The sequence below is a fragment of the Schistocerca nitens genome, chromosome 8, assembly GCF_023898315.1.
Source record: "Schistocerca nitens isolate TAMUIC-IGC-003100 chromosome 8, iqSchNite1.1, whole genome shotgun sequence".
NCBI lineage: Eukaryota > Metazoa > Arthropoda > Insecta > Orthoptera > Acrididae > Schistocerca > Schistocerca nitens.
The window spans coordinates 540,679,587-540,706,827 of NC_064621.1; the positions used below are offsets into that span (position 1 = coordinate 540,679,587).

Genomic DNA, 27,241 nt, shown 5'->3' on the forward strand with positions numbered 1-27,241 from the left:
AAATTTTCTTGGAGTACCAGTACTGTACTCTCTCATATTTGGTTCTTTATTATGGCATAATGCCATACACGGCAGAAGATGAAAACGTGCACTTGAAATTCATCGAACAGTTTGAACTAGTCAATGCTGTGGAACGAAACACTTCATTTCAAATAAATTGATTGCCTCTGCAGAAAAATTAATAAAGTCAAATTTCTTTAGCAAGCTGACAAAAATAACTTCACTGTTCTGCAAGGCGATTAATGCTTGACTGTTAATATTTTGGAAACCAAAATAAAATCGTAAAACTGAAACTAATAATATATTTTTGCCCTCCGTAATTATGTGAATGTATTATAATTCACTTGATAGTTCCCGGCCGCAGAAATCCATTTTGTTTTCATTTAACGTGGGAGCTGTAAACGAAGAGGAAACAGCACAATTACTTAACACAAACAGGGGTCAGGGGAGACTAACCCCCTCCCACTACAACTCAGACCTTTGCACCTGCGCATGCGGGAATCTGGCAGCTAGAGTGCGAGAAAAAAAATTCTCTCGTTGAGAAGGTACTGCTCATACGCAAGTCAACTGCGCATGTGCATGAGCCCACTGGCCAACTGGTCAAACGAACCTAATGTAAACAGTTGTGACGTCACGCTCATAGGAAACAGTTTATTGTTACAAAGTATTACATAGTCTTCGCCTAAGGCCTTTGACATTTTTTCTGTTCGCAGACGCTTGTGAGGGCACGGTGTTTTATTGAAGTAAATGGCACATTTCCTTTGCCATTAATGTTTTATTTTTTTCCTCTCGTTTATATTTTATTGCTGCAGTATCATTCTCTAGTAGCAGGACTCAGTAACATTCATTGCTAGAGAATCAATTCTTACCAGTCAAACTTACAAAAATTTAACTGAAGTTAAAACAATGAAAAATTCCCGGGTTTTCCCGGATGAAAAAAAATTCCCGGGTTTTATACAACCTGTATTAATGAGGCTTATGGGAAGTTTAAACAATAGTGCACTGGCCATACACATATAGCTGTGTATTATCAGGGGGTTGTGAACAGTGAAATTAAAGTATTGTAAAACGTAACTGTGCATCTATTGGTTACATCATTTGAAGTAGTCAGTGCCGGAATCCACAACCCATTTTTCAGCCAGTGTAGCAACGCAGTACAAAGACACCGAGGACAATCAAAAAACATGAACAAATGAAGAATTAAAAGCATGTGGAATCACCGCATCACTATCTACCAAAAAAGTTGAACTTTTAAGTAAATTTATGTTTAACATACTGTCAACAATGAAGTTGTCAAAGACAAAGCCATCACCAAAGTATTCATCTTTAAAGATTTACAGAAATCACACAAAACCAAAACCTAGATGACCTGGTAGGAATTTCAATCCTTCTCCTCCCACATACCAGTCCAGTGCTTTAATCACTGTTGTAAAAATTGGAGGCATGTCAATACACACATGAAAACAATACTATTTCTAGCTCTTAATAGGAATGAAGTACCAAACTGACTCCATTAGCAACACATACTTCTGCTAAAAGTATTCCTGAACGTATCACCACCAACATAGTATCATTCTAACTAGTGTTATTTGCATTGTCGTGTTAAATGAGAGTTTCCGAAACAAATTTCAGAACAGGCTCTTCAACACATACTGACACTGTGATTTTGCCATCTAATAAATATGAATCCCAGGTTTCATTATGTACAAAAAGTATAATTACAACTAGGTAGAACAAATTGTGAACAATTTTCCAATGTACACAGAGATCCTTCTCAGACTGCTTGTCCAGTGACCAATTTCATTGATGGTTAAGTGTCATGAAATCCATAACAATGCAAAGTCAGTAAGTACTGTATGCTTACTGAATGACACATGCCAGTAATTCACCACACTGAGTTGGTTTCTGGGATATGTTGTCAACATTATCACAAATCTTTAGACTGTTTTAATAATAGTATTTTCCCCACAATTTCAGAAATGAAACCTACATTCTACAAGTCTTGTGAAGCCGTGGGGTGGGGAATCATCTCACTAGAGGACGACTTCAACCAAAACTAACTACTCTGATATGCAGTGCAAAACTGATGGCCAATCTTACATAAAAAGTGACTTGCAATACCAATATACAGAGTGGTCTGTGCACCCCTCAGTTCACTGTTGTCTACCATTCAAAGTCCACTAAAAAAGGAGGAGGAAAAAGAAATCCCAAAACTTGCGAAAGTCTGACAACAATTAGATTTCATAATGCTGCAATTAATTGAATGAAACCTGTGGGCCTACTGAAAATGGAGGCAATTATGCCTTGACATTAAGAAGGTCCATTCAAACATTCACAAGAAGCACAGAAATGCCGGGCTAGTGTCTGGATTAACGATCTACAATGGTGATTCAAATGACATCTTTAAAAGTGCAATAAAATTTCTAGAAGATGTACTGTTGATTTGGATGTTGACAGGAGTTATCCTTGTTTTTCGAAAAATGACAAACCGTTTGCTGTAGAGAGTTTGTGAAGGATAGCAATCTCATTACTGTAAACAAAATAGCCATTTTTTGGATATTAGTGTTGGTTCAGCACACTATATTGTCCATGATGTGTTGAGCTTCCATAGCAAGACTGCAAAATGGGTGCCAAATCTGTTGCGAGTTGAAGTGAAAGATCATTGTGTCAGTCCCTGCAAGGAACTTTCGCGTTGTTTGCAGGTGAAAGGTAATTGACTTCTGGACAGAGCTGTAACTGGACATGAAACTGGTTTTCTATCACAGGGTGTGTACGTGGTCAAGGAAAAAAATACCCGGATTTTTCCCGGTTAAACATACACTTTCTCCCAGGTGAAAACACTCTTTTTCCATGTTAAGTGACAGTATATTTTTCCTGCAAAACTTATCATTTGAATGGTCATGGTTTTATACACGGGCATTGAATTTCCCGGCACTTTAGAAAACGAAACTCAGGGAAAAAGACACATTTTGGAAATATCTTTGATGTGCAGCAACATGTACGCTGCATATTTTCGTATTATGAAAGTATACACTGGAATTCCACCAAACACTGCATGTTACTTTCCAAATCATTGAAATCCAGATTGTGATGCGCTTTTGTAAGCCAGTCATAGCTCATGTCACGTGATCTCACCAGCCGATGACAGCAGATATTCAGAACACGTGATGTAGTCAGCCAACAGCAACATCACTTAAATAACACGAAAACACAAACAGGGAAAGTTAACAGTTTAAATTAATAGTGTTCATACAAGAAAAGCAAAGCTTGGTCTCTAAGGTTAATATGCTGCAAGGAAAGCTAAGCTTTCGCATATAATGTTGATCTTTTTGCGCGTGTTACACTTTAAGATGTGTCATACAAATGCACCAGTAAAATTTTTAACAATGACAAATGTCTGATCTTCAGGGTTCAAAATTCTAAATGACTCCTCATCAAAGAGGAGATTTTTAATAAGAGTCAAACACTCAGAGTTGAGAAATTCATGGTACATTCTTGCACACAGTTCAACTTACGTAAAAGGATATTTACTTTGAAAGTAACACTTTTCAAACCACCATTCGCAATATTTTCCCACGACCTGTCAGAAATAGGTTAGTTTCAGCAGATGCCAGAGAGCGCAGATAACAGGTGACACCACGCTTGCGCAGCTACCATGACGTAGGAAGCCCGTATGTAGGTACATGTAGAACGTATTATGTCATAAAAGAAAGACATCGAAGGATACTCCAAGAGCATTGGAATTTCGTGAACAACATTTAAAATGCATACTTAAAGTGCACATTTGTATGTCCAGATTCCCAATGAAGTAGACCTCGACCCGGTATTAAGCTTTTCATTGTGGTTTTCAGAACGTAAATTTTCTTGGAGCACCAGTACTGTATTATATCATGTTTGGTTTTTTATTATGGCATAATGCCATACATGCCAGCAGATGAAAACGTGCACTTGAAATGCAGTGAACAGTTGAAACTAGCCAGTACTGTGGAATTACACATTTAATTTAAAATACATTGACTGCCTCTGCGGAAAAGGTTAATAAAACTCAAATTTCTTTAGCAAACAGACAAAAATAACTTCATCGTTCTGCAAGGTGATTAATGCTTTACTGTCAGAAAGGTGAAAATAAAAATCTGAAACTAATAACATCTTTTAGCCTTCCATAATTATGTGAATGTATTTTAATTCACTAGATAGCTCCCAGCCACAGATAATCTTTTTGTTTCCATCTGACGTGAGAGTAAATGATGGACAAACAGCAAAATCACTAAATGTAAACACGGGGCACGTGGAGACTACCCACCGTAACTCAGACTGCTCTGGGCATTAGCCCCAGATTTACGATATTTGCTAACGGGGTCAATAATTTAAAAAATTTGAATTTTCAAAAATATGTTCATCTTGTAGCGCACATATTTCTGAAAAGTCTGAAACATTAAAACATACATGTTCAAGGAAATTTATGGCATGTTGTTTGGTCTTGGCGTGCCAAAGTGCAGTGTCACGCCTATTCATACAGCATTCTTCTATCGTGCGTCACTGTATTTGCTCTGTGGTATTGAAACGCGTATATTTTGTAATGGATGCCATCAAACTATATTTGGGACAGTGGAAATTAAAATGTCCTGTGGTGCCTCTCCTGCTCCCAGTCAGCCGGTTTGACAGCCTGACCCTCTTAAAAAAATCTCACAATTAATAGCGAATGGGATTATTTGTAATCGGGAGAACAAGAACTCTTCAGAATATTTGCACTCTTTATTGCCTATTAGCTAATAACTTGCTGTTGTGTGACAAAATTAATAACGGATACATAAAACCAATAAAGACAAGAGGAAGTACACATTTCTCCATCCTTAGCTCCTAGCATTTTTCTCTCTCTAATCTTGCTAGAGCTTTACATGGCGTGCTTTCCATTCTGCGAAAGGATCTATTACCTCATCAAAGTTCGTCAAACGTTTTGCTACATGAAAAATCGAAATGTCGTTACCTAATACTGAAAAAGCTGTTAATACAAATAATACCCAAGACTGGTGTGGTTTCTTGATCTGATTACGTCTATTTCGTCACTGTCTGATAGATAAAACAAAATAGGCCTTTCTACTATTGCAGCAATTTTGTAACACACACCAAATAAACAAGACTATTTTGGCACAAATGGTCATTTTTATAACACGACAGAATATAATTCACGAAGTACCAATATCAAATGCCTATTAGCAGGGTGTATACGACCCAGGACAACTGGGAGATTTGGGAAAAACCTGGGAATTTTTTCATCCGGGAGAAAACAGGGAAAAACCCGGGAATTTTTTATAGTTCCGGGATTTTTCCATTGTTTTTGTTTTCAGTTAAATTTTTGTAATTTTGACTGGTAAGAACTGATACTCTAACTGCAGAATAACACTTCAACAATAAAACATGAAGAGAAAAAACGAAAATAACTTAAATTGCAAAGGAAATGCGTCATATACGATGACGACACACAGTGCTCATGCAAGCGGGCGCCAACAGCAAAATGTGTAAAATGGTTTAGGAAGACTACACAATGCTTCATAACAAATTGCCTCCAATGAGCGTGAAGTCACAACTGTTTATATTAGATTCATTTTAGCAGTTACAAGCGGGATCATGCGCATGTGCAGTTGAGTAGTATCTTCTCCCACCTCTGGCTACAGAAATGTGGGCTGTGTAAGCAGTCACAGCAAGCAGCTAGATGCTACTGGGAAAAATTTTACTGGAGCATCCCAGCTGTCAGATTCCTACATGCGCAGCAGGCCCAGGGGGGGGGGGGGGGGGGGAATATTCTTATTCTTCAGGGGAGAAAACCTTGTTTCACAAAGCAACTAGCATTCAGTACACGTTCGTCTATCGATTATTCCTGACTTTGAAACACATTCCTGTCAGTTTTCGAACACATTCCGAGTTGATTTCTGAATGAATCTCAAGTTGATTTGTGAATGCACGCATAGTGTACCTGATGTCTCTGTCAGTGGAATCCTCGTCGCATGTAGAAACAAACTTTCCTACAGACAAAAAGGGGCTATCGAGCTGAGCGGAGTAAGGACGAATGGATGAATGCAAACCACTGTCTCTGTGGTTGATTCAGTCTGCGAATGATGAGGTTGTTATAATTACTAGCAAAATCCATAGATTCAGACTACAGGAGCGGAAATAAATGAATAACAGGTAAAAAAAGATTACATATTACCTTCTCTGTGTACCCAAGAAAACGAAATTTTGACACAAAATTTTTGCCCAGATCACTATACTAGTAAGGGCCAGTTGTACAGTCTCCGGCTAGCAGCCACTCTAAGTTCTGGAATAAGTGCGGAAAACGCGTTATACGAACATGTAACAATGCCTAACCAGATAATAATAGCGGGTGAACTAAACCGGTGATTCTGGCAGAGTTAGTGAAGTTAACCTGCGATTAAGCTTTGACATTGGCAGGAATAGTTACAGAATTAGTGATAACAAGACTTTGTTAGAACGAGGAAGGAGAAGAAACGAGGACATTACACAAATTATGGAACGAGGACATTACACAAATTATGGAACAATATGAAAATTCCAAGTTTTTATACAAATTTCGTTCTACTACTTTTCGATCTCATGCCTGAGAAACTGAAGCGTATGAATGAAGTGTGAAACTATTTCCTGCTGTAAAGCTTTTTACTAGTAGTAGGCCTTATAGGCATTTGATATTGGTACTTTGTGAATTATATTCTGTTACAAAAAAGATAGTTTGTGCCAAAACAGTCTCGTTTATTTGGTGTGTGTTACAATTGTTGCAGTATTAGAAAGGCCAGTGACAAAATAGACGTAATCAGATCGGGAAACCATACCAGTCTTGGGTCCTATTTGTATTAACAGCGTTTTCAGTATTATACAATGACATTTCGACTTTTCAGGTAGAAAATGTTTGATGAACTTTGACGAGGTAATAGATTCTTTCCAAGAAAGGAAGGCACGCCATGTAAAGCTGTAGCAAGATCAGAGAGAAAAAAATTCTAGGAGCTAAAGATTGAAGCAATGTGTAATGTCTTGCTTGTCTCATGTCTTTACTGGGTTTATGTATCCTTTATTTAATTTTATGTCACACAAAGTAGCAAGGGGGGGGGGGGGGGGCAGGATGTCGAACCCACCGATTGTAAGCAGGAGAGGCACCACAGAACATTTTAATTTCCACTGTTATGAATATGGTTTAATGGCATCCATTACAAAAGATACACGTTTCAATTCCACAGAGTGAAGTAGAGTGACGTGCGATAGAAGAATGCTGTGTGAGAAGGCGAGACACTGCACTTTGGCACACTTACACCCAAATAACGTGTTATTACATTTCCTCGAACACACGTTTTATGTATCAGACTCTTCAGAAAGATGTGCACTACAAAATGAACATATTTTTGAAAATTCTATTCTTTTTTTTTAGTTTTTAACGTCCTATCTCAAACGCTCGAGGGAGTGGCGGGGTATTTCCCCGGTTTGGAAATACCTTAGATCAAGGGCTGATGCGCAGAGCAGTCTGAGTTACAGTGGGTAGTCTCGACGTGACCCATGTTTACATTTATTGATTTTGCTGTTTCCTCTTCATTTACTACTCTCACGTCAAATGAAAACAAAACAGATTTCTGTGGCCGGGAGTTATCAAGTGAATTAAAACACATTCACATAATTACGGAAGGTTAAAATGTGTTTTTAGTAGCAGATTTTATTTTATTTCCACCTTTCTGACAGTCAAGCATTGACCTCAGTCCGTGGGTCCACATGCGTGGATTTCGTGGTTTTATTTCATAAAGCTTATGAACAGTTTCTATCGACTAAATACCTCTAGTACACGTTTGTGGAAGCTTCGTAGTTTCAGTCCATGCCACCAGATTGCACCACAATCTGCTTGCAGTGCCCTCTCATGTTTTGAAGATTTGGGTCGGCAAAATTGCTACACACAGCACACACTCTGAAGGTAATTCAAAATAATACCTTATTCTATACACTAACTTTACTTTATTTTCTGCTTTACATATGTAAAAATAGTCACAAATGTGATTGATATCCCCCCCCCCCAAATTCTCTCTTACTGTGAATACAGTGGACATCGAAAGTCGGATTACACGTATGTGTACTTCAGGCCTCAACCTCAAAGTTTTCCTGCTTACCTTATTCATTGTAAAGTTTTAGTTGTTATGGTATTGTGTGAAGAAATCCTCAATTATCCAACTGTTGTGGCAAAATATTATATAATGTTTACAATCTCGATTATTTAAACATCAAAAATTAATTTTTGGCATTATTTTCAGTAATCAACGATGAAGATGTACTTCGGTTGCTGGAGGAGAGTGACTTCAGTTCACTTTCAGATGATGAGAGTCAACAATTGTCAGATGAGGAGGCTATCCCCGAATCTACAGTCACTACTGAACAAGCAGACATCAAAATAGAAGACCCTACACTTGGTTCGTCGCAGGACAGTGGACGTAAACGTTAAGTTGAAATGGAAGTGCCCAAAAATGGAAAACAAGGAACCAGGTGAATATAATTTCGAAGATATGACGGATGGTGTGTTAAGGGATCCTGCTGAATACTTTTTCGAATATTATGATAAGAATTTTTGGAATGTTGTTGCAGAACAGACAAATCTATATCATGTGCAAAGTAATAGTAAGAATTTGAACACAAATAAGAACGAAACTCTTTCCTTTGTTGGCATTGAAATTCTAGTGGGTATGCTCAAGCTACCACAAGCCAAGATGTACTGGAGTAGGCTACTTGATCTGCCTCTCATAAGTGATACTCTAACTCTAGACAGATACTTTAAGTTACGCAATCATTTACATTTTGTAAATAAATTACATGACCAAGATAGGAGTGACAAACTTTGGAAAGTGAGGTCTTTCATTAATGTTTTCAGGAATAAGTGTCTTGCTTTGCCACGATCAAAGCACCTATCAATTGATGAGCAGATGATTCTCTGGCAGATGTGCAATGAGAACTTATGTGCCATCGAAACCCAATCCTCTTGGGTTGAAAAACTTTATTTTGGCATCATCAGATGGTTTAGTTCTTGACTTCATAATATGTAGTGGCAAAGGAACAGTGCCTGACCCTGAATTAAAAGAAATAGGTTTAAGTGCAAGTGTAATTAAGCTGTTGACTGACAGTTCCAAACAATGGGCAGCATGTGATATATAGTGACTTTTTTTTACAGACATTAAGTCAATTGAGCTTCTCTTAAGCAGCAACATATCAAACAGGTACTGTTAATGAAAAACAGAATTTCTGATGTGGCTTCAAAATTTGAAACTGATTGTGATCCAAACGGAGGTGAATGGGATGAATATGTGAGGGAAGACAAAAAGGTGTGTGCACTTAAATGGAAAGATAACAAGGCTGTCATTTTGGTATCATCTTGTGTTGGGAGTGAGCCGCAAGTTAGTTGTAAGTGATGGTCAAAGGTGCAGAACGAAAGTATTGATGTACCACAACCAGCTATTGTGAAGAGTTATACTGTTAACATGGGTGGTATTGACCTATGTGACAGATTCGTGGCCTACTACAGGTCAAATACCAGAACAAGAAAATGGACTTTCGGACTATTTAACCATTTTATTGATTTAGCTATTATTAATTGCTGTATTATGTACAAAAGAACCTGTGCAAAAGAAGTAGTACCAAAGTGTAACAGACTGTCCCTAATAAACTTCAGACTGAATTTGGCCAATGTACTGATAAAGGGTTCTCATGTCAAAGGGTCCTCACAACTCTCCAAACAAATAATCTTCGATGAACAGTAGATCACCGACAGCTCAGGAGAAGATGAAGACAATAAACCCAAAAGAAGAAAAGTTGTTTCCATGTCAAGGAAGCCAACTCCATATGACCGGATTGATCATCTTCCCCAATACGTAGAGGCAAAGAATGCTTCTAAATGTCTTTTTGAAGATTGCAAATCCTGCACAAGAACCTTGTGCAAGAAGTGCAATGTTTATTTGTGTGTGACTAAAAACAACTGTTTTTTAAAATTCCATCAACAAAAACTTCAACCTGTTTTTCAATGTATTATTTATTTACCAGTTAAGACCTGAAGTCCACATGTGTACCTAAAATATTTTGGACTGTACAAAAAATAAAAATACAAATAATGTAATCCTGAATGTAATTATGTGTAAGACTAATAAAAATAACACTGAAAACAATTTTCCTCACTTATTTTATCTTCGAGACTCAAGAGGTTAATTGCCTTGCAGAACAATGTTATTTTTGTCACTTTGCTAAAGAAATTTTCTTTTATTAATCTTTTCCGCTGAAGTAGACAATATATTTGAAAATAAGTGTTTAATTCCACACACTGTTCGTTGCATTTCAAGTGCATATTTTCAACTTCTAGCACATACGGCATTAGGCCATAACAAAGAACCAAACATGAGAAAACACAGTACTGGTACTCCAAGAAAATGTATATCCTTAAAACCACATTGAAAACTTAATATCAGGTCATTGCCTACTTCACTGGGTATCTGGACATACAAATGTGCACTTTAAATGTGCACATTTTAGTATGGGTCACGAAATTTCGATGCTCTTTGAGTATCCTCTGATGTCTTGTTTCTTTTATGACATAGTGTAAGATGTTTTAATGTTTTACACATACGAACATACGGGCTCCCTACGACATCAAAGCTGCACAAGTGCGGTGATGCCTGCATCTGGCGCTCTCTGACAACTGCAGAAACGAACCTATTTCTAACAGGTCGCGGGAAAATATTCTGAACAATGGTTTGAAAAGCCTTACCATCAAGTACCATTCTGGTAGTTACACCGGACCTATATGCAAAACTGTGCGATGAATTTCTTAAATCACAGAACGTTTCACTCTCATTTAAAAATAAATTCTTTGATGACGAGCCATTTAGAAGAATTTCGAGCCCGACCAATATTATATGTGGAAGCATTGTGTTTCATGTAGCAACACTACGTATATTAATTTAAACCATTAACTTATTCTGTTTATGTGCTCACACTACTTAACAGTTATGTTGCTATTGGCCAACTACATCACATGTTCTAAGCTCTGAATACCCACTTTCATCAGCTGGCAAGATCACGTGACATGAGCTATAACTTGCTTACAAAAGTGCATCGCAGTCTCGATTTCAATGCATCGGAAAGTAACATGCGGTGTTTGGTGGAATTCAAATTTATACTTTCGTAACACGAAAATATGCAGTGTACGTGTTGCTGCACATCAAAGATCTTTCCAAAACACATTTTTTCCCTGTGTTTGGATTTAGATAGCACCGGGACATTCTATGTCCATGTATAAAACCATAATCATTCAAAGGACAGAAGTTATACAGTTCCGAGAGAAAATCTCGCATCAGTTAACAGGGAAAAAGTATGTTTTCATCCAGGAGAAAGTGTATTTTTAACCGGGAAATCCAATTTTTTTTCCTTGTTTGCGGATACACCTTGATTAGGTCCACAACAAGCAAAAAGTTTTTTGTTAGGAAATTGTTTCACATTTCATTCATAGGCACCAGTTTCTCAAGCACGAGATCGAAAAAGTAATATTATGAAATTTTTATATAAATTTTGTATCTTCTTATTCTTACATAATTTATGTGATGTCCCCATTTCTTCTCCTTACTCATTCTAACAAACAATCTTGTCATCACCAATTCTGTAGCTATTCCTGTCTTTGTCAAAATTTGTTCACCGATCAACTTCATTAACCCTACCAGAATCACAGGTTTAGTTATCCTGTGATTATTCTCTGGTTAGGCTTTGTTACATGTTCGTACAACACGTTTTCCGCGTTACTTCAAGAAAAGAACTTCAAGCGGCTGCTAGCCGGTGGCTGTACAACTGGTCCTTACTAGAGTAGCAATCTGGCCAAAAATTTTCTGTCAAAATTTCATTCTCTTGAATACACTGAGAAGATAATATGTAATCTTTCTCACCTGTTATTCCTGTTAGCCATTTATTTCCATTCTGGTAGTCTGAATCTATGGGTTTCGCTAGTAATCATAACAACACCGATCATTCGCAAACCTAATCAACCACATAATCAGACAGCGATTGGCATTCATCCGTTCGGCTTTACTCCGCTCAGCTCGTATAGCCCCGTCCCCTTTTGTCTGCAGAAAATTATTTCTAGACGAGACGAGGATTCTCCCTGAGACATCACATACACTATGCATGCATTCACAAATCAACTTATGATTCATTCAGAAATCAACTTAGAATGTCTTCAAAAATGTTAAAAACCAACAGGGATGCATTTTGAAATCATAAATAATTGATATACCAACGTGCGCTGGATGCTAAGTGCTTTGTGAAACAAGTTTTTTTCCCTCTAGAATATGAATTTGGCACCCCCTTTTCCCAGTAGCATCTAGCTGCTTGCTGCGATTGCTTGCACAGCCAATAGCCACATTCCTGTAGCCAGAAGATGGAGAATCTACTATGCAAATGTGGCTCAACTGCACATGCACATGATCCCGCTCGTAATAACTGCTAAAAAGAATCTAATGTAAACAGTTGTGACTTCACACACATTGGAGGCTGTGTGTGTGTGTGTGTGTGTGTGTGTGTGTGTGTGTGTGTGTGTGTGTGTGTGCGCGCGCGCGCGCAAGTACAATCTATGTTCTGCACCATTTCAGTGCAGTAATGTATTCATTGTAAATAAGTATTCTAGTAGTTGTATTAAACGTTTATTACCTTATAAATAAATAAATAAACTTCTTTAAATTCAGTGCATTAGTATTTGTAAAATGACTTTCATATAGTGTTCATTAAAAAAATGACGATCATTCCACTTGGGACCTGTGGAATGGTACATTAGCTTATTTGTTTTAGTTGTAAATATTTGTCATGTATTATTGTTTTTCTGAGATGTTCTACATCCTGGAGGACCTCCTCACTATGGATCAATTGGAATGAAAGTAAATCTAATCTAAAAGCATTGCATAGTCTTCCTAAAGCCTTTGACACATTTTGCTGTTGGCACCCGCTTGCATGGGCACTGTGTGTCATCGTATATGGCACATTTCCTTTGCAATTTAAGTTATTTTTGTTTTTTCTCTTGTTTATGTTTTATTGTTGAAGTGTTATTCTGCAGTAGCGGGATACAGTTATACCTTTTGTTAGAGCATCGGTTCTTACCAGTCAAAATTACAAAAATTTAACTGAAAACAAAAACAATGGAAAATTCCCGGAATTCTAAAAAATTCCCGGATTTGTCCCAGGTTTCTCCCGGATGAAAAAATCCCCAGGTTTTTCCCGGGTCGTATACACCCTTCTATCACCAAGCTGAAACAAGAGACTGTGCAAAGAAAGGCACCATAGCTCTTTGTCGACCAGTGGCATGAACAGTAAAGCTCCCATTCCAGCACTACACAGCCTTCTACTCCACCAATGCAACACTAGTCTTTCCACCTCACTTATCTCCTTTTCTATCACCCAGACTACATCTAGCAACCCTACCTTTCCCCACTATGTGTCTGCATGCTCTCTCAAGCAGCACTACACCCTCCACCACCACCCTGCTATCTTCCCCTTCCCCACCTCAGCCGCTTCCTTACCCCCACATGGCCGATTGCAGTCCAGCTTCAGTTGCCAGAGAGTAGTTACGTGCATGCGAGTTGTGCTTACGTGCATGTGTGTGGGTTTTTTTTTATTTTAGGAGGAGGCCTTTTGGGCAAAAGCTAAAATGTACAGCAGTCTTTGTTGTGCATGTCTGTGACTTCATTTCTATGTGGTGAGTAGCAATCTATCCTTTTCATGTTGTTATTCCACAGTGGATTTTCCATTGGTTAAGCCAAGTAATGTGAATATTAGATAACGCGTTTAAAGAACGACAATATTAGGAGGCAGACAGCGAGACATGCAGATGTCTGGGTCAGTCTGAGGAGCTCGCACAGATCTCAAGTGGTCAAGGCAATAGGTTGCTACAATGGGGAAATCCCAGGCTGGCTGAAATTTTCATGCATTTGTTTTGAATAGTAGGTCTATACCAAACATGGTGAATGTCAATTCAATTGCAATCAGCAAATTAATTTCTAAACAATCATAACTAAACTGCTTTTAAAACATAACCATTCTTTAAATATGAACCACAATTCATATCCTCTATTACATTCCAATGTTACCACTGATCGAACTTATGACTAGGGGCCTGAAAAATTTACATTTTGCAATAAATGTGAATGCAGGGGCAAATTCTGCATCAAAACGCACAAATGTGAAGTTACCTAATAGGCACTATTTTGAAATAGGCGTTACCGTATTTACTCGAATCTAAGCCGCACTTTTTTTCCGGTTTTTGTAATCCAAAAAACCACCTGCGGCTTAGAATCGAGTGCAAAGCAAGTGGGAGTTCTGAAAAATGTTGGTAGGTGCCGCCACAACGAACTTCTGCTGTCGAATATATGTAGCGCTACACAGGCATGGTTTGTAGGCACAAAGATAAATACTGGCGCCAAAACCTCTGCGTCAGTAAATAATTTTTTTTTTATTTTTTTTTTAAAGGTGGAAGACTAGCTTTTTTTCTCCGCCCCAAGTTTCAACCACTGCATTTTCATACATTATCCAACGAAGTAAATACAAACTCCGTATTGTTCATCTTCGAATGTAGCAGAATTTCAATGTACTACGAAAATCCGACTGGCAAGACTGTTTGGGATGTTTGTCAATATGGCCAACTCTACGTTCTGAAATTTTTCGTATCTGTCACAAGAGATGGTTGCTAATAGGAACTTTTAAGAATTGTGAATCACATGCAGTATTCTCTGCACCATAAGAATAATACGAATATAAACATTTTGCCATGTTTTCTTTTGTGTATGCTGCTATCTCATTTAAATCTTGCCTGCCTAATAAACTACGAAACTAGAGTGAGACAACAGCAAACGCGGAAGAGTATATGTATCATGTCATGTTTATATTCGTATTAAGTGATACAGTCAGAAATGAAGCACGGCAACTGACTAGATTTTCAAATCTAAGATGACTAATTTCTGTGCAGAATTTGATGTACTGAAGAAGCGGCCGCAAAGATTTTCAAACAGAGAAAAATTTTCGCTAAACTCTCGTTCAGAACATGTCCTATCATACGCAGTCTATTATTTGGTTCTTGTTGATCATTATCAAAGAAACAGCAGTGTAAGTAACAACAATTAGCAGTCTCTTGCCATTGTTTCGCTAATGAGACGATTCCTCTCTCTTTTTTTTTTTTTTTTTATTGTTAGCGGCAGTAGCGCGCACAAAAGCAAGCCATGCCGCGAGCGGCGATAGTCCGTAAACACGCACTATCAGAATGCTACAAACAATGCATGACACAGTACAGTAATGCATTTTCAGCTTAGAGTGACGTAAACACCTATAACAAAGAAAACGGAACTTATCAGATCGAAGCAAAATAAGCAATAGATTCAAACCAGACGAAGCACATGAAAAAGGAAGAGTACCCGTATAAATACGGACGGAGCGCCTGACGCATAGCAATGGCTACCTGGTAAAGCTTGACTGCTAAGCTTACGACTCGAACCAAACTACTGTAGCTGTATCGTCATTCATTCGACCTAAACTGTGTCTCATTGGACCAACTTTGTTTCGATTTGGAGGTGCGGCCTAAACCTCTTCTCTCCCCTTGAATTTCGAGTCTCAAATTTCAGGTGCGGCTTAGATTCGGGAAATTTTTTTTCCTTGATTTCGAGTCTCATTTTTCAGGTGCGGCTTAAGATTCGAGTGCGGCTTATATTCGAGTAAATACAGTAGTCCGATACAATTCTTTTTGTGCCTAAATATCTAAAATGTAACCAATTTTCAGTCACTGGTATTGCATGTCATCTGACAAAACCCAGTTTGGGAAGATAATATGTGTAAAAATGTGTTTGCTAGATAGAAAGTGCATGAACACAATTTTCTATTCTACTTCTATGTTATGTGCTTCATAGGTTCTATCTGTAGTGGTGTTAAGTATGAGTAGCACAACTTAACCCCAACAAAAGGCTGAAATTAATATTCTGCAGATTTTGTAATTATTGAACTGGGTGGGAAAAAAATAATGTTGAATAACTTAAATCAGATACACATGCAGCCCCTCAGTGAGACAATGCTGCTGATTCTCAACAGACCGAGCATTTGTTGAAAGCTTAAAGACTGACAAAAGAATAAGGCAATTTCAGAAAAATACTTGAATTTTTGGCAAAAGTCAATGTTCCAGTCAGAAAGTTCCCCAATCATTTTTTAAAGAGCCAATTTCAAACCACTAATACCTTGTCTCCAGCATGTAGTGTGACAACCTTTTGTCATCTAATCATTTATAAATAAAAAAGGATACGAATTTTGCAATTTTCTGGAACCTAATTATGACAGAAGGTCATTCAAAATGGAGCAAGAGTTTCGATCATTTTTCAACTAGACAGAACCTTAGTAAAAGTATGGTGGTGGTGGTTGTCTAGACATTGAGGCTGTCAGAGATTTAGTACTCAATCAGTTCGGAAGGGACAAGAATTTACCACGATTTTTAAAAAGAATAATCTCTCAAATGATTAAAAGAAATTGTGAAAAATCTTAGTAAAGTGCATCAGACAGTAAAAGCATAGAGGAGAATTGATGGGATACACTGCACTGGCTGTAAGCCATTAATCTAATATTTACCTGAAAATAAGGGCAACAAAGATTTTAAAACCACTTATCAGAATTTGAATCCTACAAGGATGAGAATTTAGTGGCTTAGCTATTTTCTCCCAGTGAGAATTATAAGCATGAAGAATACTGCAAACACTAAGATTTAAACAACCTTGTGTGCATCTGAAGTGACAGAACAATGTGACAAAGGAACTTTGGGGAAAATTAGCAATCAGCGATGAGACATGCATCTCCACATAGTTGGATTAACTCGGCCCAGGTACTCCACCCACATTTCTTAGTGAGTGTCTATTCTTGTAAAGGGAGAATCTTTATATACACAACAAAACATCAATTGAAACAATCTCAATCAGACCACAAAGCATGCATACTTTGACAGCATAATGGGCTGGCTACTGGTTGTTCAATCCTGTTGTTCAATCCTGATCCAAAACATCCTGGAACAAGTTTTCAATTGTGTCTTCACATAACAAAACAGTCCAATGGACTAGTATGGGTCTGTGTATTAGTATAATCCAAGATTAAAAAGGTTCCATCTTTGATACGATCATCTTGATCTAAATGTTCATTGCTCAATCAAACTTCAAAATGACTACTTCTTTCACAAAATAGAAAAGTTCATAATGGGTGAAAAAGCTGAATAATGTGCAATCAATGGCACACATTGCTTGTATTGGACAGTAATTCATCCATTAACATTACACATAAAATACAAGCAACTGGCACCTAATTAAGTTCCTCTGATTTCCCTGATAAATTACTCAATCCTAAAAAAAAAAATACCATCCTAGCAATGATTAACAAAGATGGAAATTATTTTTATCAGTTGCTGACCCTCGAATCATGAAACGACGCGACGCAGTCATGTTTCGATTCATGAGGGACCTCAGTTACACAGATTCGCAATATCCGGACTGCCAACCCTGAGCAAATATCTTTGTAGTTTAGTCCATGCACATACAGACATGTCATGCTGGACTACCATCCTGCACCCTGTGCAGTCTCTGCCCCACCAATTTCATTACTGTTTGAGTTAGACAGCTTGCTTTTAAGTATAGTTTAAGACAGTTGCCAATTGCTACTGTGCTGCACTGTGTTGCACCATGTCTATGCTTTTGAATGTCAGAGTTCAAGAGAGGAGTTATCTCTCAAAGATAAAATAAACATTACCGATTCATAAAAAAAGGAAGGAACTGGTTGAAAGGCAGCCGATAAATAAGGCTACAATAAGAGAAGTTTTAATATAAACTTTGTATTGTTGATTTTTACAAAATAATCAACTGGGCAACTGATATCTAGTCCTTCACTCCATGAAAAGACGTTACAGTTAAAAAATGGCAAGTAACAGATGGTAATACAGACTGAAATATCATTATGGAATTCATGAATTGGAAATACAAAGTGAAAAAATTCAGCAGATGCAGCAAATTCTTTTAACTGTGATTTTAAAAAAGTGGACAAAAATGACTGATGTGGACTTTGTTTACAACACTGATGAAACCAAATTAAATTATAAAAAATTATTTTCAAAATCTTTAAATTCTTGGTGAGCTTGTTCAGCTCCACAATAAAATAGTAAAGAGCAAGTAACAATATTAGTTTGCGCAAACACTACCGAGACCCATAAAATGCCTCTGCTCCCCCACCAGAAAATAAAAAACTCCAGATACTTCAAAATATCAGAGTTCCTCCTCCTCATAGAAACCGAAGAAGCGCATGGATGAACACCGAAATCTTCACTGACTAGTATGACAACACTTATCCATGACGGAAAAAAAAAATAAAATAAAATAAAAAAATAAAAAAAAATCAAAACAAAATTGGCAAACGTGGGAATGTCTTGCTTTTACTGAATAAGGCACCAACAGCTGAACTGTTGGCAACAGAAAATGACACGTTTCCAGTAAAATTTTGCCTCCTAATGTGTCATTCTTGCTACAACCAATAGATCAAAATGTTACTGAAACATCAACACAAATTTACAAACATCTTTTATATAAAACTTCCTGGCAGATTAAAACTGTGTGCCCGACCGAGACTCGAAATCGGGACCTATGCCTTTCGCGGGCAAGTGCTCTACCATCTGAGCTACCGAAGCACGACTCACGCCCGGTACTCACAGCTTTACATCTGTAAAGTTTGGAAGGTAGGGGACAAGATACTGGCAGAAGTAAAGCTGTGAGTACCGGGCGCGAGTCGTGCTACGGTAGCTCAGATGGTAGAGCACTTGCCTACGAAAGGCAAAGGTTCCGAGTTCGAGTCTCGGTCGGGCACACAGTTTTAATCTGCCAGGAAGTTTCATATCAGTGCACACTCCGCTGCAGAATAAAAATCTCATTCTTGATCTTTTCTATAGATTTACATAGATTTTTACATAGTACTTTTGTTATTTTTCAGGCAAATGAATTTGAAGGAGTGTCATTACAGAGTTGAAGGTGCCTGGGATTTGATTGAAAGGAAGACTGAACAAAGCTTCAAACCAAATACAACAATGAAAGCATGAAAATTCAGTAGCTGATACAAATGATTCTGTTTTGGAGGATGTAAATAAGGTACTGACACATGCTAATATGCTAGGAATGTCATGCTGATGATATGAAGAAGTGACTCACTTGTGACACTAATGATTAAGGTTTACAGATCATGTCGGATGATGACATCGTTGGAACTTATTGCATGCAGACAACAAGAAGTGTAAGAAAGAAAAAGAAAAAAAATGAAAATGCAGAAAATGACTGAGACCATCTCAAGCAGAAGCATTTTCAGCCCTGGAAATAGCTTGCAAATGGTTCGAAAACTAACAGATTGATAGCAAATATTTTTAAAAATTAAACTCCAGTTACCCATTGCATGACCAAGGTTGCAATACTTCAGTAATTATAAGAAAATGTGTACATAAATATGAAAATTTATCTCTAATCTAATAAACATTGATTTGTGTGATTTTAATCAGTTTGAATAATTTTTGTTGTTTTGAATAAACACCTAACATTGTGTATTAACCCTAGAAAGATAACCATATGACAACATACCCAAAAAAATAACCATACGCAGTCGATGCAGGTTACCTTTCTAGAGCTAATCATACAAAAGTCTTTCCTTAATACATTCGATTATCCGGATTTTCAATTATCTGTATGCCCTATGACAAAAATTAGTCCAATTGATAAAGTCGCTGCTGTATATGAAATATTTTAAATTCTTTGTTGAAGTCCGCAACTGTGTTTCAGAAACACTATTTGAAACGCCAATGATTAAGCATAAATGATGCATAGTAGTATGACACCAAATGCAGCAGCTGTAATGAGTAGCACAATATAGTCTCAACATTTTGTATGATTTGTTTCAGGTTAATACCAACCGTATGCAGAGAACACTGCACCATACAATGTCGCTGTAGTCACCATATTACACTGTCTTCACTGTGCAGAGTTATTTCATGTATTGCTATCTCACGTTACATCTGCTTTTGTACATAAAAGTTAACATGATACTTTCAGTGTTCTCTGCTAAGTCATATTGGTTTGGCAGTGAAGGGAAGTTGTCTGTGCCAACAGTCAAGTATCTCCAATTTCAATCGATTCAGATTGCCCCTATCAATCGCTACTTGTGTGCCCTAAAGGAGCGCATGAACAATGTGAAATCAACAATATTCCCTGAGTTAGTGACTTAATAACCTATTTTTTTTACCAACATGACTAATGAGAATTATCATTGCAGTGGTACCTGTGGCAAAAATTTAGGAGTACACTACAATTTCAAGCATAGGGACCAAAGAAAAACATTTCAGTAACATTCAGTAATCAAGACTGAACCAAAAATTTTCCTCAAGTATATATATTCAATTAGAGAGGGCCAATCCACGTTCTGACAGGACACAATCATTCATTCAAAATTTGTTAGACTGCCAGATGTGCACAATTTTGCATAAATTACAATGTCAAGAGAACTGTTTTACATGAAAAAATGCAATCTCAAGAAATCTAAATGACAGACACTTACGAACAAGCCTGTGCTGGGACCAGAAATGTAACAAATCCATAATATTTTCTTTTGCAGGCATTCTTATCCACTATAACAACTGCATCCAGGACAACACCATATGAGTCAAAACATTCCTTTAACTCAGCCCGAGTCGTCTGAAATAAATGGGCTGTGTTACAGAGAATTAAAGTATTTTTCCTTAATTTACGAAGTCATTTTGAATTCTTACTTACACCTGGACTAATGTTGCCAACAAAAATTTTCCGTATTGGACGTTCTGCATGGCCATTAGAAGCATCTTCACCACCTGGAAAAAAATTTCACCTATTTAATTTTCACGTACCTTTGTAGCTCTTTATGCACATACTCAGCAGAACACTAAAACAGAAACAGCTTATGATGTATCAATACTTAACATTTAGAAATCTATGAAAGGAATTCATCTTTAAAGTGTCAAACAGTTCCGATTTTGTATGTTGTAATGCACCAGAAATTTTAAGAAGCAGCACAATGATATTGAGAAATTAATCTACTCAGAAACCTGTAATAGAAAAATCCGTTAACAGTTTACTGCATTCTTCTACGTACCATGCACCAATCTTCTATAAGTAAGTTGCTAATTATCCCCTATTTTGTGCATCTTTCTATCTAAGAACTTTCCATTATTGTTAAGATACAACCACCACTGCAGAATTATAAAATTAGCTTTTCAGATGACAGTAGTAAGTCAATGTGGAGTTCACTATGAAGTACAACAGGTTCTCATAAATCTGTTTTTCTATCATGTCATTACAACAGTATTATCTCTGATAGTTACAAGTATACAATTCATTGAAACTAAATGCTCTGAGAGGAAATTTGGTTAAACGACTACAAACATTTGTAAATTTCTAAAACTGATCACAAAAATAAAACTATTTAGTCATTAAAATATAGGCACCTACAACTGGCTGTAGAACCAGAGCCAATTACATTAACGGAATAACCAATTTGGCGTAAAATGAGGGGAAGGCCATGATCACCTGAGCAGACCAATGTATGACACACTAACTTCTAACAGGAAACAGTATTCACGTTAGTTGTCAAACTCGACTCTGCCCCGGAAGAGGAGGGGGGGGGGGAGACGGACCGGAACGTGAGGGGGGGGAGAGACGGCCCGGTACGGGGGGGGGAGAGACGGCCCGGTACGGGGGGGGGGGGGGGGGGAGACGGCCCGGTACGGGGGGGGGGGGGAGAGACGGCCCGGTACGGGGGGGGGGGGGGGAGACGGCCCGGTACGGGGGGGGGGGGGAGAGACGGCCCGGTACGGGGGGGGGGGAGAGACGGCCCGGTACGGGGGGGGGGGGGGGGAGACGGACTGGTACGCGTGAGTGCGCGAGGGGGGTGGGGTATTTCCTTCCCTGACAAAGGCTTCGCCTGAAAGCTAATGATTAAGTGCCTTGCACCTGTCTATAACTTGTGTTATCTTTATGGGAAGTAGCAATCTGCCTTTTCCCTACATAAGAGCAAATACTATTTATGATCGTAATATACAGTGAACATTAATAGAATCAACAAATTGCAAGGATGGATTCCTGACTGGAAATGGAGGAAAAAAGATCCTATAAACATGTTTCCAGAAATGAGTAGTGTGTGAGTGCACGCGACGACGACAAATCATCTCTGAACAAAGCACAGAAGTGCATCGCATCCATGTCAACGTATGTTCTAAGTGGCCTCCATGGGATGCAATGCAAGCATTCACACATTGTATTATGGGCTGCCGCATTCTTTCGCACATTCGCACTCTCCAAATAGTGTCACTGGTAAGGTAAACGCTGTTTAAGAGTCTGCATATCAAGCACTAGTTCATCACACACCACTTTTCAGATGTCCCAGAGGTAAAATCCAGGTGGTTTAAGTCCTGTGATCTGGCAGGCCATGCTACAGGACCTCCCCATCTTATCCAACATACAGCGTAAATTAAGAGGTGTCGGCAAACTGTAATGCAAAACTGGGGCAGTGCCCCGTTATACAGAAACAACAACCTGTCATACTGCCAAAGGCACATTTTAAAGCAGCCTAGGCAGAGTATTCTGAAGGGAGTCCACATACATTCCTCTATTGAGGCATTGTGGAATACTAACCACTGAAACAATGCGGAAAAGACACCTCAACCATTCCTTGAGGACTGTGTGGCCCACAGATGATTATGCAGACTGATGATGCCAATTTGGGTAAAGGCTGCTTCATCAGGAAAGAGAGTTGATGACAGAAATCCCATATCTGTGATGGTCTGGTGTAAAACTCACCAACAAAATCCTCCTCACAGAGGCAAATCCACTGCTGATAATCCTTGCTCTCATTGCAGGTGATAGGGATGTCATGCAGGATACACATAATCGTGCTTTGGTATACATCATGTTGGCAGGCCACTTGCTTGGACCTTATACTAGGATTTGTCTCAATACCCTGTTGAACACTCCTCCAAATCGGGTGTACACACAGTGTCGTCTCCCTACACGTTAGTCCACAAAGTCATGATCACATAAATGCCCAAACAGGGCTCAAAATGATGTGTGATGTGGTTGGTGTGTGAGGGTACTTGGGTTGGTAAAGCTGTGCTGCCTCTCAATAGCTATAGACAAATACCATCTCTGCTTCTTCCTGACATGAATACTGGACTATTCTACTGCTTATTGTCCACTGCATCAATCACACAGCCTACAGCAAGGGGGAGCACAGCACGTGGTCAGAGGAAATTTAATTCATCGGAACCATCTACCATGGCAATGATGCATTTCTAGGCTTGTTCATGGGACCTTTTTTTCCTCAATTTCCAGTTGGGAATCTGTCCCTGCAGTTTGTAAGTTTTATTAATGTTCATCCTGAATAATGTTAAGACAAAATAATATTTAATACTCAAGTTTTACCCAGATGCTATATAGGCATTATTGAGAAGCAGGGAAACTTGATATATTTAGGTTAACTCCATATTAAATTATTGCTGGCATCTGAAAGCTTAATTTTACAAATGTGGAAATTACTGTGTAAAAATCTGAGTTAAGATGCCAGTTGACACCCTATTTAAGGATAGGTATTATGGACTTCTGTGTTTTGATGAATGAATATATGTGTGTGTGTGTGTGTGTGTGTGTGTGTGTGTGTGTGTGTGTGTGAGCGAGTGAGAAAGAGAGAGAGAGAGAGAGAGAGAGAGAGAGAGAGAGTGAGAGTGTATACCAGTCCTTTTTCCCCCCTAAGGTAAGTCTTTCCGCTCCCGGGATTGGAATGACTCATTACCCTCTCCTTTAAAACCCACATCCTTTCGTCTTTCCCTCTCCTTCCCTCTTTCCTGATGAAGCAACCGTTGGTTGCGAAAGCTAGAATTTTGTGTGTATATTTGTGTGTCTATCGACGTGCCAGCGATTTCGTTTGGTAAGTCACATCATCTTTGTTTTTAGATATATTTTTCCCACGTGGAATGTTTCCCTCTATTATATATAGATATATATATATATACTATCCAAATTGAACCCTGCCTGGACAGTTCCGTCCTCCGTCACAGCGGGACCCACCTCCTCTTCCTCAAAATCACCCTCTCCAAACCTTCCAGGAATTTCTGACTTCCAGCCTTGCCTCTCAATCCTCCTTAAAAAACCTTAATCTTACTCCCAACATCACCACTGCTTAAGCCCAGGCTATCCGTGATCTGAAAGCTGACCGGTCCATCGTCATTCTTCCGGCGGACAAGGGTTCCACGACCGTGGTACTTGATCGTCGAGAGTATGTGGCTGAGGGACTGCGTCAGCTTTCAGACAACACCACATACAAAGTTTGCCAAGGTAATCCCATTCCTGATGTCCAGGGAGAGCTTCAAGGAATCCTCAGAACCTTAGGCCCCCCTACAAAACCTTTCACCTGACTCCATCAACCTCCTGACCCCACCGACACCCCGCACCCCTACCTTCTACCTTCTTCCTAAAATTCACAAACCCAATCATCCCGGCCACCCCATTGTAGCTGGTTACCAATCCCCCCAGAACGTATCTCTGCCTACGTAGATCAACACCTTCAACCCATTACATGCAGTCTCCCATCCTTCATCAAAGACACCAACCACTTTCTCGAACGCCTGGAATCCTCACCCAATCCGTTACCCCCAGAAACCATCCTTGTAACCATTGATGCCACTTCCTTATACACAAATATCCCGCATGTCCAGGGCCTCGCTGCGATGGAGCACTTCCTTTCACGCCGATCACCTGCCACCCTACCTAAAACCTCTTTCCTCATTACCTTAGCCAGCTTCATCCTGACCCACAACTTCTTCACTTTTGAAGACCAGACATACCAACAATTAAAGGGAACAGCCATGGGTACCAGGATGGCCCCTTCGTACGCCAACCTATTCATGGGTCGCTTAGAGGAAGCCTTCTTGGTTACCCAGGCCTGCCAACCCAAAGTTTGGTACAGATTTATTGTTGACATCTTCATGATCTGGACTCACAGTGAAGAAGAACTCCAGAATTTCCTCTCCAACCTCAACTCCTTTGGTTCCATCAGAATCACCTGGTCCTACTCCAAATCCCATGCCACTTTCCTTGATGTTGACCTCCACCTGTCCAATGGCCAGCTTCACACGTCCGTCCACATCAAACCCACCAACAAGCAACAGTACCTCCATTACGACAGCTGCCACCCATTCCACATCAAACGGTCCCTTCCCTACAGCTTAGGTCTTCGTGGCAAACGAATCTGCTCCAGTCCGGAATCCCTGAACCATTACACCAACAACCTGACAACAGCTTTCGCATCCCGCAACTACCCTCCCGACCTGGTACAGAAGCAAATAACCAGAGCCACTTCCTCATCCTCTCAAACCCAGAACCTCCCACAGAAGAACCACAAAAGTGCCCCACTTGTGACAGGATACTTTCCGGGACTGGATCAGATTCTGAATGTGGCTTTCCAGCAGGGATAAGACTTCCTCAAATCCTGCCCTGAAATTAGATCCATCCTTCATGAAATCCTCCCCACTCCACCAAGAGTGTCTTTCCGCCGTCCACCTAACCTTCGTAACCTCTTAGTTCATCCCTATGAAATCCCCAAACCACCTTCCCTACCCTCTGGCTCCTACCCTTGTAACCGCCCCCGGTGTAAAACCCGTCCCATGCACCCTCCCACCACCACCACCTAGTCCAGTCCTGTAACCCGGAAGGTGTACACGATCAAAGGCAGAGCCACGTGTGAAAGCACCCACGTGATCTACCAACTGACCTGCCTACACTGTGACGCATTCTATGTGGGAATGACCAGCAACAAACTGTCCATTCGCATGAATGGACACAGGCAGACAGTGTTTGTTGGTAATGAGGATCACCCTGTGGCTAAACATGCCTTGGTGCACGGCCAGCACATCTTGGCACAGTGTTACACCGTCCGGGTTATCAGGATACTTCCCACTAACACCAACCTATCCGAACTCCGGAGATGGGAACTTGCTCTTCAATATATCCTCTCTTCCCGTTATCCACCAGGCCTCAATCTCCGCTAATTTCAAGTTGCCGCCACTCATACCTCACCTGTCATTCAACATCTTTGCCTCTGCACTTCTGCCTCGACTGACATCTCTGCCCAAACTCTTTGTCTTTAAATATGTCTGCTTGTGTGTGTGTGTGTGTGTGTGTGTGTGTGTGTGTGTGTGTGTGTGTGTGCGCGCGCGCGCGCGCGAGAGAGACAGGGAGGGAGGGAGGGAGGGAGGGAGGGAGGGAGAGTGTATAACTGTCCTTTTTCCCCCCTAAGGTAAGTCTTTCCGCTCCCAGGATTGGAATGACTCCTTACCCTCTCCCTTAAAACCCACATCCTTTCGTCTTTCCCTCTCCTTCCCTCTTTCCTGATGAGGCAACAGTTTGTTGCGAAAGCTTGAATTCTGTGTGTATGTCGACCTGCCAGCACTTTCATTTGGTAAGTCACATCATCTTTGTTTTTAGATATATTTTTCCTACGTGGAATGTTTCCCTATATATATCCTATTCTGAAGGTGGCAGGGGTAAAATACAGGGAGCGAAAGGCTATTTACAATTTGTACAGAAACCAGATGGCAGTTATAAGAGTGGAGGGGCATGAAAGGGGAGCAGTGGTTGGGAAAGGAGTGAGACAGGGTTGTAGCCTCTCCCCGATGTTATTCAATCTGTCTATTGAGCAAGCAGTAAAGGAAACAAAAGAAAAATTCGGAGTAGGTATTAAAATTCATGGAGAAGAAGTAAAAACTTTGAGGTTCGCCGATGACATTGTAATTCTGTCAGAGACAGCAAAGGTCTTGGAAGAGCAGTTGAACGGAATGGACAGTGTCTTGAAAGGAGGATATAAGATGAACATCAACAAAAGCAAAACGAGGATAATGGAATGTAGTTTAATTAAATCGGGTGACGCTGAGGTGATTAGATTAGGAAGTGAGACACAAAGTAGTAAAGGAGTTTTGCTATTTAGGGAGTAAAATAACTGATGATGGTCGAAGTAGAGAGGATATAAAATGTAGACTGGCAATGGCAAGGAAACCGTTTCTGAAGAAGAAAAATTTGTTAACATCGAGTATAGATTTAAGTGTCAGGAAGTCGTTTCTGAA

At 39.4% G+C, this 27,241-nt stretch overlaps 1 protein-coding gene across 5 annotated transcripts in view; it reads right to left on the minus strand.

Moving 5' to 3' along the window:
- Positions 1 to 27,241, minus strand: part of LOC126198434 (F-box/LRR-repeat protein 7-like) — a 93,759-nt gene that overhangs the window by 45,999 nt on the left and 20,519 nt on the right. For all 5 annotated transcript variants that reach the window (XM_049934744.1, XM_049934745.1, XM_049934746.1 and 2 more), the window contains exons 3-4: positions 20,871 to 20,944; positions 20,656 to 20,792 (exon numbers count right to left, since the gene is read on the minus strand). In XM_049934744.1, coding sequence (XP_049790701.1) covers positions 20,656 to 20,792; positions 20,871 to 20,944 — 211 coding nt within the window. The remainder of the gene's footprint in view (positions 1 to 20,655; positions 20,793 to 20,870; positions 20,945 to 27,241) is intronic.